General features: G+C 43.8%; 2 protein-coding genes across 2 annotated transcripts in view; both read left to right on the forward strand.

Annotated features, from left to right (window-relative positions):
* The window catches only part of LOC122541361, a 228,588-nt gene that overhangs the window by 58,215 nt on the left and 153,339 nt on the right, over window positions 1-17,034 (forward strand). The window lies entirely within an intron of this gene.
* Window positions 11,277-17,034, forward strand: part of LOC122541362 (signaling lymphocytic activation molecule-like) — a 39,392-nt gene continuing 33,634 nt past the window's right edge. The window contains exon 1 of the mRNA XM_043678067.1: window positions 11,277-11,744. Within this exon, the coding sequence (XP_043534002.1) occupies window positions 11,624-11,744 (121 nt within the window). The 5' untranslated portion in view covers window positions 11,277-11,623. The remainder of the gene's footprint in view (window positions 11,745-17,034) is intronic.

Raw genomic sequence — 17,034 nt, forward strand, 5'->3', positions numbered from 1 at the left:
AAGGCCTCCCTGTACATGGATGACATCGCCGTTTCCTGCTTGGATCCACTGTCCGTGCGCAGACCCATGTGCATATGTGACCAGTTCGAACAGGCCTCAGGGGCCAAGGTAAACCGAGGCAAGAGCGAGGCCATGCTCTTCAGGAACTGGGCCAACCAATCCTCGATCCCCTTCACCATCAGGACCGACCACCTGAAAGTGCTGGGTAATTGGTTCGGGGGAGCTGGGTGTGCGCCAAACCTTGGGAGGAGCGTATCAGGAAAGTGAGGCAGAAACTGGGCAGATGGAAGCTACGGTCGCTCTCCATCGTGGGAAAAAACCTGGTCATCAGGTGTGAGGCACTGTCATTGCTGTTATATGTGGCACAGGTCTGGCCTATTCCCAGAACCTGTGTCACAGCAGTCATCCGGACAATCTTCTAATTTATATGGAGGTCAAAGATGGACCGGGTCCAAAGGAACTCGATGTATAAAGATCTGGGCAATGGGGGAAAAAATACACCCAATGCCACCCTCACCCTGATGGCCACCTTTGTGTGTGGCTGCATCAAGCTGTGCGTGGATCCCTGGTACACAAACACCAAATGTCACTACGTACTGAGGTTCTACCTGTCCCCGGTGTTGCGAAAGAAGGGCCTGGCCTCGCTGCCACGGAACGCTCCGAGTAGTTGGACCGTTCTGAATCATCTGTCCTTCGTGGAGAAGTTTATGAAGAAAAACACCTTTGACCACAAGTCCATTAGGAAGTGGTCAGCACGTAGTGTCCTTGAGACCCTTCAGGAAAAAGAGAGGGCAGATCCTATCGAGCGGTTCCCTGAGCAGACTGTCAAAGCCATTTGGCAGAATGCCTCATCGCCAAAACTTTCCAACAAGCAGCAAGACATGGCTTGGCTGGTGGCGAGAAGGGCTCTGCCTGTGAGATCCTTTATGCACGTCCAGACTCTCTCGCCCACACCGCACGCTGTCCTTGAAGCGGCTGTGGGGTGGACGAGACTGTCACACACCTCCTTCTGGAATGTGCCTATGCAGAAGAAGTCTAGGGATGAATGCAGTGGTGTTCGTCGAGGTCAGTCCCGAGCAGTGCCTTGATGCGAGACTCTGTGCTCTACGGTCTGTTCCCCGGGATGCACACCGAGATGAACATCAACTGTGCCTGGAGGATCATCAACTCGGTGAAGGACGCTCTCTGGGTGGTCTGAAACCTGTTGATCTTCCAGCTGAAGTTGTTGACCTCGACTGAGTGCTGCAGACTGGCACATTCCAAGGTCCAGGACTACGTGTTGAGGGACGCGCTGAAACTTGGGGCAGCTGCCGCCAAGGCGCGGTGGGGAAAGACCACCGTGTAACATCTGCCTGCCTCAGACGAACATTTGGGCTCTGCTGACGCCTCAGCAGAAGAGCTGGATAGTAAACGTACAGATTTGTATATAGGAAAAATGAATTTTGATTTCTGTATGTAAAGAAATGTAATGTGTGCACAAGAATGGCATGCCCAATTGTATAGAGACCCAAATAATTTTATGAATAAAATATATTTTTTAAATAAAAAAATAAAGGTTTCCAGTCATGCCCATTTTACAAATAAAAGCCTCATTGTGGTACAGTGGTAATTCCTCTAGTACACTGTGGCCGAGAGGAGCTGAGTTCAAGTCCCATTTGTATGACCTGACCCACTTGCCCCAGACAAATGCCACGCCCGAACAAGTTGATTTAAATATTTACCAGACAATACGGTAAATGATGGCTAGAGATGAACCATAGACATCTGGCTATCTGCCACACAAGCCTTCACCTTGAGAGTAATTGCTTCTTCTTGTCACTTCCAAACATCTACCACCCCACCCAAGGACGTTTGATCACGTAACTCTCACAGTATTGAGTCTAACTGCTCCTCTGAATACTGGCAGTCCCTAGGTTGTGAATGTTCATGAGTCAGTTTGAAAGTAAGTCAGAATCTAATGCAGGACAATAGAAAATAGCCATTTGTACAAACAAGGAAAGGTTTGGATGTTGGTTCTTTGAAATTACTCCCCAGTGAGACAAATATTTGTAAATTGTACACAATTTAGAAACAGGAGAAGGCTACTTCTCTATAATAAACAGCCAACAGTCTGCTTTTGTACACTGTAAGCAAAGCTTTCCTCAAACAAAACAATGAAGTGGAAGTTGGTTTCGTAAAACATTCTCAGAAGAATTTTTAAAACATCTTTAAGAGAAAAACTACTGGTAACCCCTTCACTGTTGGCTAGCCAACTGGAAAGGAATTTAATGGTGCCACTACAATCTTTGAACTGTTTTTAGTTGTCTTCATTTGTTCTTGAATTATTGGTAGTGAGATAATATTTACATATTTTCCAATTCAATCTCCTTGTGTATGTTTATGAAGTGTCTCCATCATTACCAGCCACTGTCATCCCTGACCTGCATCTAAATAAATTCAACTTCAAGTTTTTAATGTTTTTGTGAAGTCATTGCCATCTTTGTAAAATCAGATTGCAACACAGACAATAGGCAATGTACATATACTATTAAACAAAGGAAGGAAATGAATTACAATCTGTTGAGGGAAGTGATAGGAAAAAGGAGACAGAACCGCTAACAGGGCTCTCCTCCATTTCCTTTGTGTCAAAGATAATAGCTCCAGTTTCTCCAGCTGAACTCTGTGATTATATTCCCTCAGTATGGAACCATTCTGGCAAGTCTCCACTGCATCCTGTACATCTCTATGACTCTATGACTCGATCCCTGCACATGAATCCTCACTGTTTGGAAGATGGCAATTAAGTACATGTTGTCTCTCCTTATTTCTTCCATGAAGGTACATTACCTTACATTAGTCCATATTAAATACTATCTGTTTCTCATCCAAACATTCTACCATCTTAATGTTATACTGAAGTTTACCCATTACCTCAATTATACCCATCTTCAATAACTCCAACTTTGGTGTTCTTGGCAAAGTTTAACGTTTTACTCTTATTTCTAATGTCTAGTAATATATATCATAAAAAATGACCCTTCCACTGAATCTTGGGGAATACCAATTTCTACCACCATCCAGTCAGAAAATCAAGCATTCATCACAACTCTTTCACTTCCCAGTTAATTCTTTATCCAATTATCTTAGACTCTTAGATTCTTTGGAGCAAAGAAGGATGAGCGATGGCTTGATAGAGTTGTACAAGATGTTGAGAGGCAAAGATACACTGGCCAGAGACCTTTTCCCCAAGTAGAAAAGAGGGCATAATTTTAAGGTGATTGGAGAAAGGTTTAGGGGAAATGTTAGAGATAGGTACTTTACAGAGAGTGTGGTGAGTATGTGTAATTCATTGCCAGCAGTGGCAGGAGAGTCAGATACATTAGGAACACTTAAGTGACTTTTAGATAAGCACATGGATGATAGTAAAATGTGGGTATATAGTCATAGAGATGTACAGCATGGAAACAGACCCTTCAGTCCAACCTGTCCATGCCGACCAGATATCCCAACCCAATCTGGTCCCACCTGCCAGCACCCGGCCCATATCCCTCCAAATCCTTCCTATTCATATACCCATCCAAATGCCTCTTAAAAGTTGCAATTGTACCATCCTCCACCACATCCTCTGGCAGCTCATTCCATACACGTACCACCCTCTGTGTGAAAAGGTTGCCCCTTAGGTCTCTTTTATATCTTTCCCCTCTCACCCTAAACCTATGCCCTCTAGTTCTGGACTCCCCGACCCTAGGGAAAAGTTTTTTTTTAATCTTATCCATGAACCTTATAATTTTGTAAACTTCTATAAGGTCACCCCTCAGGCTCCGACGCTCCAGGGAAAACAGCCCACCTGTTCAGCCTCTCCCTATAGCTCAAATCCTCCAACCCTGGCAACATCCTTGTAAATCTTTACTGATCCCTTTCAAGTTTCACAACATCTTTCCAATAGGAAGGAGACCAGAATTGCACGCAATATTCCAACAGTGGCCTAACCAATGTCCTGTACAGCCACAAGTTTGTTCATGGAGTAAGATCAAGGGCCAAAGGGCCTGTACTGTGCTTCTTTTTTGGTGGTATTTTGTTAGCAAGTTCCATTGAATCCACATTGACAATGTCCAGTGTTCCTTTTACCAGCCTTCTTTATCTTCTCGGTTCAACGAGTTTTAATGAGTTCATTCTGGTTCTCTTTAACTAACTCAAGGCTCTCTGAATATCGATTGAATATTGCTTCAAAAGAACTGTGTCAAAAATGTTTTTCCTTTGAAATTTTCCAAAGGTAACTTTTGATATTTACAGGCTACGTTTTAGTTTTTAATGGTGTCTCATTCATTTTCGGTAAACCTTTTATCTGATGGTGCAGCCCCTCTTTCCCCTATACAGGCACTCTTTTCACTCTGCCCATATTGAAGCCTCCTCCAACCTTTGCAGTTGAAAATACACCTTTGCGGCTCAGGAAGCCCCTCCTTTCAAACAGCAAGTGCTGTTTTCAGCTTGGTTACCCACCTTTGAAGCCTTTTCACCATCTTTGCAGCTTCTCTCTCCTCTTTTGTTGTTCCATGCACTGCTATATCATTTAGCACCTTGGATTTTAGCCATCAGCCTCAGAGCACTTATCCACTCTTTGCACATTCAACCTTTCCAGCATATCCGAGCTATCAACTGTCACCCTTGTATGTAGTTGGGATGATGCCCCTTTAAGACAGCTGGTCCTGTTCTCATGGTTTGTGAAAATAACACTGTTCCTCTTTATTGCTTCCATCATCTCCATTTCTGCTGGGGCATTTGCCAACATCCTCTTTCTCAGCAAGCATGTGAACGCGTTCCTGAATACCAAGTGCTTACCCAGAACTCTAAACTTGCCCAACCTGACTAAGCAAATATGATGTTGTTTGCCTTTCTTCATCTCCCATATCACCTCTCATTATCCACTGTGATAATGAAGTCTCACATGTCACAAAATTGATAGATTACCTTTTATGCTAACTTTCAATCTAATTTTCCATTCTCTCTTAGCCAATTTTATTTTTCTCTTCATTTTCTCCCTCATTGTACTGCATCCGGCCTGACCCCTGCTGGACTAATTTACCTGACATACTTCATACACAATTTCTCAGTTCCGTCATAAACTGGATTAACCCTGTCATAGTCAAAGAGTCATAGAGATGTACAGCATGGAAACAGACCCTTCGGTCCAACCCGTCCATGCTGATCAGATATCCCAACCTAATCCAGTCCCACCTGCCAGCACCTGGCCCTTCCTATTCATATATCCATCCAAATGCCTCTGAAATGTTGCAATTGTACCAGCCTCCACCACATCCTCTGGCAGCTCATTCTATACACGTACAACCCTCTGTGTGAAAAAGTTGCCCCTTAGGACTCTTTTATAACTTTCCCCTCTCACCCGAAACATATGCCCTCTAGTTCTGGACTGACGACCCCAGGGAAAAGACTTTGCCTATTTACCCTATCCATACCCCTCATAATTTTGTAAATCTCTATCAGGTCACCCCTCAGCTTCCGATGCTCCAGGGAAAACAGCCCCAGCCTGTTCAGCCTTTCCCTATAGCTCTAATCCTCCAACCCTGGCAACATCCTTGTAAATCTTTTCTGAACCCTTTCAAGTTTCACAACATCTTTCCAATAGGAAGGACACCAGAATTGCACACAATATTCCAACAGTGGTCTAATCAATATCCTGTACAGTCGCAACATGACCTCCCAACTCCTGTACTCAATACTCTGACTAATAAAGGAAAGCATACCAAACGCCTTCTTCACTATCCTATCTACCTGCGACTCCACTTTCAAGGAGCTATGATGCCTTTGAATTTGGCTCCACTTTTCTTACCCTTGTTGAAAGGTAACTCATGTGTACCTCCATTATCTTCTCTTGAGTTTGCCCCATTTTACCCTGGCTAGATTCCTCGTCTAACTATTGATGTTAGGCATCTTCCAATTTAAAGTTTAGATTGCTCCTTGATCTTCTCAATTACTGATCGAAACCTTATGCTACTAAACCCAGTCTTTCGTAAGCATTCTTCCCCAGATAATTGGTCCAGTTGGCCCACTTTATTCCCAGCGGCAGATGGTTCCTTCCTTGTTACATTAGCATATTTTGGCTTTAATTTCAGAACTTTTCTTTCACATGTTTTAAATTCATTATTGAGGTGTGGGCATCTCTGGATGGGTTAGCATTTATTGCCAATCCCTAACTGCCCTGGAGTAGATGGGGGTGACATGCCTTCCTGAACTGATATAATCACTGAAGCGTAGATACACCAACACTGACTTGGGGAGGGAATTCCAGTAATCACAAAGGAGCAGTATTACATTTCTAAACCACAAATGTACGTGGCTTGGAAGGGAACTTGCATGGGAAGGTGTTCTCATGCCACTGCTGGCTTTGGTCTTTCTATTTGGATTTGGAAGATGCCCTGAAGTCCATAGAGTATTTTATAGATGGTACACACTGCTGACATTTTGGTATTGATTTTGTATAAAGCTTCAATGTGTTCACACAAAGAGGCCACTCCATCAGAAGTGTTCAGCAAGGCCAATCTGTTTTTTAAAATTGGCAGCCTTGTCACTGACAAGATGAAGGTCTACATGCAGTCATGGAGTCATACAGCACAGAAACAGAGTCTTTGGTTCAACCTGTCCATGCCAAGCTTAATTCCAAACTAAACTAGTCCCACCTGCCTGCTCCTGGCTCATAATCCTCCAAACCTGTCCTACCCCTGTACTTATCCGAATATCTCTTAAATATTACAATTGTGCCCACATACACCACTTCCCAAGTGCTTTATTCCAGCAGGGGTCAGACCGGATGCAGTACAATGAGAGAGAAAATGAAGAGGAAAATAAAATTGACTAAGAGTGAACGGAAAATTAGATTGATAGCACAAAAGGTAATGAGAGGTGATGGAAGATGAAGAAAGACAAACAAGATCATATTTGCCTAGTCAGGTTGGACAAGTTTCGAGTTCCGGATGAACACTTTGGCAGGTTTAATTCCCGCCTCGGGCAACTGTCTGTGTGGAGTTTGCACATTCTCCCCGTGTCTGCGTGGGTTTTCTCCGGGTCCTCCAGTTTCCTCTCACAGTCCAAAGATGTGCAGGTTAGGTGAGTTGGCCATGCTAAATTGCCTGTAGTGTTAGGTGGATTAGTCAGGGTAAATGTGGGAGAATGGGTCTGGGTGGGTTGCTCTTCGGAGGGTTGGTGTGGACTTGTTGGGCTGAAGAGTCTGTTTCCACACTGTAGGGAATGTAATGTAATGTAATCTAATCCTCATGAAGTTCGTTCCACATGTGGACCACACTCTGTATAAAATTTTGCCCCTTCTATCTTTTCAAATCTCTCTCCTCTCACTTTAAAAATGTGCCCCCTCGTCTTTAAATCCCCCATCCTAGAGAAAAGACAACCACCATTAACTCCATCTATACCCCTTATTGTTTTATAAACTTCTATCGGGTTACTCACAACCTCCCACGCTCCAGTGAGTAATGTCCCAGCATATCCAGCCTTTCTTTATAACTCAAACCTTCTGTACCTGGCAACATCCTGGTAAATCCATTTTGGACCTTCTCCAGCTTAATAATATCCTTCCTATGACTAAGCAACCAGAAATGGGCACTGTACTCCAGAAGAGGCCTCACCAATGTCCTGCACAACCTCAAAATGACTACCCAAGTTCTATACACATCATGGCCAAATGGTTGCCAACCATATGATCAAGCCAATACACTCAACATTGGCCTGATAATAAATCCACCCAAAAGAAATGAAAGACTAGCACTTATATAACTTTATAAAACACTTCAAATGGTCTCATACCTTAAGTGCTTTGAAGCCAATTAATTATTTTTGAACTGTGGCCATATCGAAAATGTAATCAATAATTTAAATTTCAATCCAGCAAGCTCCTGCAAACAACAGCATCAGAATGACCAGATAATCTGGTTCTGTGATCTTGATTGAAAGATAAATATTGGCCTGGACAGATGGGATAATTCCACTGCTCTTGTTCAGAATATCCATAGTCATAAAAAGCATACAAGGTGGTCATTCAGTACATCAACTACATGCCAGATGTCGTGATATTTTAAACTCAACTGAGCAAGCATAGAGGAGGTTTTTAAGAGCAAGGGAAAATGGTTAAAGCAGGAGTGCAGGAAAAGCACTGGATATGGGCATGAGCAGGCAGATGGAATCTTATCTGATCCAGCAGATAGTACTACTAAGAACTGGCCTTAATTATTAAGTCAAAAATAAACACGACATTTCTGAAGCTGTGACCAACTAACACTTAGAGTATTCTTTATCATGGGGCTATTGATTAATCCTGTCTCATTGCACATTACCAAGTCTAAGGTAGCCTGCTCCCTGGATGGCTGTCAAGCATACTACCATACAAAATTGACCTGAGCCTACTTGATGAAACAATTTGCTGGGATACCTTTGCTAGTCTGGTTTTCCCAACCTCCATGTAGATTAAAATCACCCAGAGTTTATCTCTGCCTCTCTGAAGCTGAGTAGGATTCTTCAGCCGGAGCTTGTCTGCTCCATCCACTTCTTTTTTTTTACTCTTTTTCTCTTTTTTGCCCAGTGAAGCAGTCGAGCCTAGTTAATTGAACGATTTTAAGGTGACACCCTGAACTCCCGGCCTCAGTGCTGATTCCAACTCCCGGCCAGGTATGGTGGTCTCCCGGCTTGGCATAGTGGTCTCCCAGCCTGATGTAATGGTCTCCTGGTGCCTGTGGCTTTCTCTCAGCCCAGCATGGCCTCAGCATGGTCTTCAAGCCTCAGGGGGATTCCAGGTGGTCTCCCAGCCACGTGGGCCTTGAGGTGAAGCCCGACACTGTCTGGAGTCAAAGCCTGGTGTGGTCTTGGGGCAAGGTGCTGGCGTGGACCGGTTTGGAAGGACTGTTACCATGAACTTTTTATTTCCCTATTTGTCTAATTTATTCCTATGATCCATAGTGCTGAACATTTTATTTCTTTATTTTCTATATTTTCTCCTTAAGAACCTGTACTGAAGAATCTGTACCTTGGTACCTTGTACCTAAGATGGTGCTGTAAGTGGTGGCTTGTAAACTTTTCACTGTACCCGTTTGAGTACATGTGATAACAAAGCTAATTCAATTCATTTCAATTCAATACAATCATTTCTTCCTGTATGCTCTGTCCTGCAGTGTAACTTCTGTAGGGATCAGTTAGCTAGACAGTTGGTTTGCATTACAGAGTGACGCCAACAACGTGGGTTCAATTCTCATACCAGTTGAGGTTACTATGAAGGATTCTGTTTCTCATCTTTGCCTGAGGCATGATGACAATCAAGTTAAACCACCATCAGCAGTCTCACTCCAATGAGAGGGTAGGATTATGGTGATTTGGCTTAACTACTGTTAGGAGAATATGAACTATTCAAACAAGTGACCTCTGGGAAACAGCATGTGTGCTTACTGTAACTTAACAAAATTCGCTGGACTCTGGGGCATTTCTGGCCGATTGAGAAACAGCAAATGTGATGTCACTGTTTAAATAAGGAGGTCCACTAGCTTAACTTCTGTAATGGGGAAAATGCTTGAACATATAATCAAGGAAGAAATAGCAAGACATCTAGATAGAAATTGTCCCATTGGGAAGCTTGGGTTCATGAAAAGCAGGTCATGTTTAGCTAATTTACCAGAATGCTTTGAGGACATTATGAGTGCGGTGGATGTGTTGTATCTGGATTTCCAGCTGTATTTGAGAAGGTGCCACACAAAAGGCCACTGCATAAGATAAAGGTTCATGGTATTACAGCCATGGTATTTGCATGGATAGAAGATTTGATAGTTAACACAGCAAAGATTGGGGATAAATGAGTCATTTTCTGGTTGGCAATCAGAGGCTAGTGGTGTGCCTCAGGGATCAGTGTTAGAACTGCAATTTGTTTACAATTGACATAAATGATTCAGAGTTGTGGACCACGGGTAGTGTGTCAAAGTTAACTGATGACACCAAGATGAGTGGTACAGCAAAGCATGCAGAGGACACTGAAAGTCTGAAGAGGGATATAGATAGGTTACGTGAGTGGACAAGCATCTAGCAGCTGGAATACAATATTGGTAATGTAAAGTCATCCAGTTTGATAAGAATAACAACAAAATGGACGATTATTTAAATGGTGGAAAACTGCAGCATGCTTCTGTGCAGAGGGAGCTGGGTGTCCCTGTGCATGATTATACAAAACATTGGTTTGCAGGTGCAGCACATAGTTAAGAAAGCAAATGGAATATTGTCCTTCATTGCTAGTAGGATGGAGTTTAAAAATAGGGAGGTTATGTTGCTTCCGGATATGATGCTGGTGAGGCCACACCTGGAGTAAAGTTTTGGTCTTCTTACTTGAGAAAGGTTGTCTTGACACTGGAGGAGATGCAGAGGAGGTTCATGAGATTGATTCCAGAGTTGAGAGGTTTGGCTTATGAGTAAGAATGAAGTGGGATCTTATAGAAGCATAAAAATTATGAATGCAATAGACAAAACAGAAGCAGGGAGGTTGTTTGCACTGGCAGGTGAAATGAGAACTAGGAGGAATAGCCTCAGAATAAAGAGAACCAAATTTAAGACTGAGTTGAGGAGAAATTTCTTCATCCAATGGGTTGTGAATTCTCTGCCCAGTGAAGCAGTCGAGCCTAGTTAATTGAACGATTTTAAGGCAAAGATAGTCAATATTTCAACAGTCCAAGAATTAAGAGTTACAGTAAGAGAGCAGGTAAGTGGAGCTGAGTCCACAAAAAGATCAGCCATGATCTGACTGAATGGCAGAGCAGGCTCGAGGGGCCAGACGGCCTACTCCTGATCCTAGTTCTTATGCTCACTTTGCTATTTCTTATCTCTGCACAAACTGATTCAACATCTTGATCTTTCAGGGTGAGGTCATCTCTCAGTATTGCAGTAATCGCAGCCTTGACTAACAGAGCAACACCATGCCCTTTCCTATCTTAGTCAACTACATATCAATGTACAGGTCTCTGCATTGGTTACCTTTTAATTATTTTCTTGTAATGCTGATGGGATCAGATATATTTATCTCTTTCTGCTGACAATGTATCAATTTTTGATATAAATTCTGCATGAATTCAGATACAGGGCCCTCCGATTCTGTTTTACTTTACTGTTTACATTTCGGCAAAGAAATAGGGTTTACCCGTTGTCCGAACTGCAGTCACTGGCTCTAAACATTAACTCTGCTTTGTGTTTAAGTTTACCCATCATTTTCTGTGTCGGATTTGCAGCATCCACAGTTCATTGTTTCATTTCATTGAGTGAGGGGGGTTGGTTGTGTTTCGATGTGGTGGAGAAGGTGGAGGGAATTTAGACGTGGCGGCTGTAGGTGTCAGCTTGGAGGTTCTAATGTTAAATCAGGCAGTTGGCTCCGCCTACAGTCTATGGGCATTGACTGAGTCTGAAGGAGCTTTCGTATGTGTGATTATCACCTCTCCTCGTGGACCCTTTCTTTGGGAACTGTTTCCTTTTCGTATGTCACGAACGATTCATTTATTAGTTATGGACATGCATGATCGGTCCAGGGCATATTCTTCATGACGATACCTGTCCCTGATAGGGGTTGACGAGGCATCTTTCCGAGCACGTCAGAGAGATGGAACAGTCACATCCTCAGGCACGTTGTTTCAAAATGGAGATTAACAGGAGATTATTCTTCACTGCACCAAGGATGCTGACAATGTGGTTGTTTTGTTCGCTTTTAAAGGACCGAGTGGGTGAGTCTATCCCAGCGGTGATCGCGAAACAAAAAAAGGCTTCTTTGTTCCTCTCCGTCTCCCCTTTGATCATCCCTTGCTCCTTTTCGGGGGTGGGGTTCAGCTTTCGCCGTTTAACAAGCCCTTCCAGCCTCTTTGACGGATTCAGTTAACCCCCCCCCCCCTCCCCCCACCTCCCCCCCTCAAAAGGCGGCATAATTCCCCGGCGGAGTGAGGACTTAACGTCTGACCGTCCGGGTGTTCGTGGGGCAACGGGCGGGCGGGAGGCTGGTGGGAGACTGTGTTGCCATGCCTCATTGTTAAAAGCTGACTTAAATCCCCTGAATACGCGATTCGTGGCTGTTGATGGATGTGAAAACGCAAACGGGCTGAGGATCAACCACAGTGGGGGAAAAAAAAAACCCGAGGTCTGAATTAAACAAAAAAAAACAATGTATGCCTCCAAATATCGATTTCCAAATGATAAGCTTGGGGTGAACGGGAGTCTGTAGAGAGAGAGAGAAAGCAGTATTGTCACCATCCTATCATCCCCTTCATTGCATTATGGCTGCGTACCATTGTCTTGTTTCTGAGATCGGCTGGGCATTTTTAGTGTTAACACCTGCATTGCTCGCTTGCTAGATACTGGTCTGATCGAAGCGGTTCTTGCCCTGTGGCTGTTAACGCTCATGCCTGCATGTTAGCGATAAGGGCCGAGATGTAGCGGAACGGTGGCGCAGGGTTTGACGCTGCTATCACGCGATGCCAGAGGACCTAGTTTCAATTCCACTCTCTCGGGTGACTGCTGTGTGGACATTGTCCCTGTGTCTGCGTGGACTTCTTACTTTGTGGGCAGCACAGTGGTTAGCACTGCTGCCTCACAGCGCCAGAGACCCGGGTTCAGTTCCCGACTCAGGTGACTGACTGTGTGGAGTTTGCACATTCTCCCAGCGTCTGTGTGGGTTTCCTCCCACAATCGAAAAATGTACAGGTTAGGTGAATTGGCCATGCTAAATTGCCCGTAGTGTTAGGTGCAGGGGTAAATGTAGGGGAATGGGTCTGGGTGGGTTCGTGCTTCGGCGGGTCGGTGTAGACTTGTTGTTCCGAAGGGCCTGTTTCCACACTGTAAATAATCTAATCAAAGACCTGCAGCTTAGCTGTGGGAAATGCAGGTTTATAGTGGGATGCTCTTCAGCGGCCTTCCCCCCACACCAAAGGGGTTCTAAGATTACAGTCAGAGATTCACGTTTTTGTAGGTGGCTCAGAAGCAGAGGGAACTGTATGTACACTTCACTGGCAGGATAGGTGGAATAAATGGTTAACAAAGGATATCTCTTTTTGAATTTTACAAGTGGGCAAGGTGGCCTCTTTTTTTATTAGTATGATGCTGCAGTCAATCTATTGAAGCAATATCATATGTGAATTTCGATGGTAAGATATATAGCTGAATGGGTGAAGATTAAGTTCACAGGTAAAATAGTTGTTTTTTTTATCCTTACAATCACCTTGAATTGGCATCCTCTTGTTCAATGCAAAGATATGTGAATCCCAATGATTGAATCAAGTAACATGTTTGCAATTGGCTGGGTACATCCCATGCTTCGAAACCTACAACTTCTGCTATTAGGTGATTCAACAATAGGGCAGCAATGCTGAACAATTCTGAGTGTGCTAATAGTTACAGGCACAACCCATTTCAGATATTATCTTGTGCAATAATTTGTTTTCAATGCATTCACAGAATGTGATATCACTTGATAGGCCAACATTTATTGCCTTTTGCTAATTGCCCAGAGGAGCAGTTAGGAGTCAATGACATTGCTCTGGGTCTGGACTCTCATATAGGCCAGACTGGCAGTTTCATACCTAAAGGACATTAATAATGTGCCACAATTACACTGAATAGAAGAAGCATAGATTCATGCTGGGATCTGATCAAGTCTTGTGTTTTGTTTTGCAATTGCCATAGGCATCGGTGCAATATTTTCTCCATGGAAATGCTTCGGCCAATCAATCATGCTAACCAATTTGAACACTGGTGGAGAAGAGATGGTTGAAGGGCAATTTGTGTTTAAAATCAGGAGGCAGCCTGAGAATGTGGAAGGCAGACTAACACTAGGTCTTTAATGAAGAATTAAATAACCATATGAAGAGCAAAACAAAAGACTTAGGTCTGTAGAGAAAAGGCAGGGCAATGGATTTGATGAATCTGATCTTGGAGAGAACTAGCATGGATATAGAGTCATAGAGTCCTCCAGCAAGGAAACAGGCCCTTTGGCCCAAACTGGTCCATGCCGACCAAAATGTCCATCCACGCTAACCCCATTTCCCTGCACTTGGCCCATATCCTTCTAAGCGGAAGTGGGTACTGCAGATGCTGGAGATTAAAGTCAGGATTAGAGTAGTGCTGGAAAAGCACAGCAGGCCAGGCAGCATCTGAGGAGCAGGAAACTCGACGTCTCAGGCAAAAGCTCATTCCTGATGAAGGCCTTTTGCCTGAAACATCGATTTTCCTTCTCCTCAGATGCTGACTGACTTGCTGTGCTTTTCCAACACCACTTTAATCTTGACCCACCTCCTTCTAAACCTTTCTTATCCATGTATTTGTCTCAATGCCTTTTAAATGTTGTTAAAATGACAAGCTGAATAGGATCTTTCTATGTTGTCATCATGCCTCTATCACTAATCAAGCTTTTTGGATTGCAAGCTCTTCACATGACCCCTCTGCCACCATCCTGATATAGTCAATATGGTACTTTCCATTATTGCACACAAGTAAAATTACCAGACATTTCCTTGAGGAAGTCCCCAGTATAAGCATGTGCACAGTATTTACATGGGAAGTTTAAACTTCTGCTGGTTTTACCCAATCCAGATTGAACATAGAACAGTACAATACATGAATAAGCCCATCAGTCCACGATGTCTGTGCCAGCTGTAATGCTATTTTAAACCATTTCCGTCTGTTTGTACATGTCCATAACCCTCTATTCCCTGCCTGTATATGAGTGTGTCGAAATGCCACTTAAACATTGCTATTGTATCCTTCCCAGCCTCCTTCGCAGCCCCAGCCCCTCCCTTCCACTGCTCCCTGCCACCAACTGGATTAATTCCTCCCATTGACCAACCAGGTCATACCCTCTATCTGTCTTCACCTATCCCCACTTCACCACCCTGCCTCCCCAACCCCATATCTTCAGTTCCCCACACACCTATCCCACCCCATGAAGAAGGCTTACATCCAAAATGCTGACTTCTCCACCTCCTGATGCTGCCTTGCTTGCTGTGTTCTTCCAGCCTCCTGTTTGTCTTCTTTGGATTTCAGCATCTGCCATTTTTTTTTTATCTCTACCATATCCCCTGCCAGCTTTTGGCTCACAACAAAACAGATTCAAAATTCACAATTTATCTCCGACCCATTTGTACCTTTGTGGAAAATACCTTAACCACCAATTTTGTTTGTTTATGTGAATGTACTTAGTTTTCCCTTCCATAAATGATATTTCAGCAGCACCCCAAGAGCTTTCGTGGTGTGTTTAATACAAAATCACAAGTATTCGATATCCAGCAACTGGGTGTTGATCAGTTATAGAGAAGTTACGAAGCAGCATAGACGGGTCTCATACCGGATATCTGTTTCAATGCAGGCCCTGACTAATCCAAAGATGGAAACTCAGGGAAAACTCTGCAGGTCAGACAGCATCCGAAGAGAGAGAAAGCATAGATAATGTTTTGAATGCAATGACCCGTATTCAGAATAGGCAGGATCCTGACAAGCTTGGAGTGGGCAACTCAATAAAATAAAATATTTTGATGCTCCAGTGTTCCATCTATGTCGAAAACTGCACAAGCATGGATGGTTTACCTCGAACATCCGTTTGCCTCGAACACACATTTGCAAAGGGGTTTCCCAGGGTGCCAAAATCCACTGAGCAGTGTAACCTCAAGATCAAATTGATTGGAGTGTCAAAGCATTCAAACATTCAGACTTCCACACGGCAACCTCTCCTGCCACAGATAGTGCTACCCTATCCAATAACAACCCCTATCTTCCCCCCAGTCAACCCCAGAGACAGAGCAGATAGTGAACCATACAGTGTTTACTCTCACCCACAATCTGAAATCAAAGAAATTGGTATGTTGAGAGTGCACTGGGGTTTGAGTGTGTGTGAGTCCATATTCATAGAATCCCTACAGTGGAAACAGGTCATTTGGCTTAACAATTCCTCATTAATTCACTGAAGCGCATCCCACCCGGGCTCATTCCTCAACCTTTTAACCCTATATTTCCCATGGCTAATGCATCTAACCAACACATCCCTGAATACTATGGGCAATTTGGCATGGTCAATCCACATAACTTGCACATCCCTTCAGACTTTGGGAGGAAACCGGAGCACTCAGCAGAAACCCACACAGACATGGGGAAAACATACAAATTCCACACACACAGTTGCCCAAGGCTAGAATTGAACCTGGGTCCCTGGTGCTGTGAGGCAGCAGTGATAACCACTGAGCCAACCATGTGTGTGGTTAGTAGGGGTTGTGGGGGTGCAGAAAACCTGAACTGGGGGGGATGGATGAAAGTGTTGCCCACTTGCCATGGGGATGGTGTAGTCAGAGTCATAGTACACCATGGGAAAAAATGAAAAAAGACCCTTCGGTCCAAACTGTCAGCACCAACCAAGTTTCCCAAACTAAACTGGTCCCACCTGCCTGCATTTGACCCATAATCCTCTAAACCTTTTCTATTCGTGTACTTATCCAAATGTCTTTAAATGTTGTAATTGTACCTTTATCCATCACTTAGAGTCAGAGAGTCATAGAGATGTACAGCATGGAAACAGACCGTTCGGTCCAACCTGTCCATGCCGACCAGATATCCCAACCCAATCTAGTCCCACCTGCAAGCACCTGGCCCATATCCCTCCAAACCCTTCCTATTCATATACCCATCCAAATGCCTCTTATAGCTTGTAAGTACTATCACTGACTGTGTTTGCTACTTTTTAAAGGATAAAGCTGCAAGACAAGACCTGCAGTGGATGGCGGAAAATCAACATTTGTGGCTTTGCCCTCACCTATAATTCCAGTCACAAATGTGTTTGCATGAGACATTTTACCATCATTATCACTGCCTTTATCTTTCACTGTGGGCACCTTGATAACCTGTCACACTTGCTCCACTTCCCACTCAGTCAACAATTTAGAAACCACATGTTTCCAGCTCCTTTCAGTTATAGATTCATGGAGATGTACAGCATGGAAACAAACCCTTCGCTCCAACCCTTCCATGCCGACCAGCTATCCC

This window comes from Chiloscyllium plagiosum, chromosome 37 (genome assembly GCF_004010195.1).
Source record: "Chiloscyllium plagiosum isolate BGI_BamShark_2017 chromosome 37, ASM401019v2, whole genome shotgun sequence".
Taxonomy (NCBI): Eukaryota; Metazoa; Chordata; class Chondrichthyes; order Orectolobiformes; family Hemiscylliidae; genus Chiloscyllium; species Chiloscyllium plagiosum.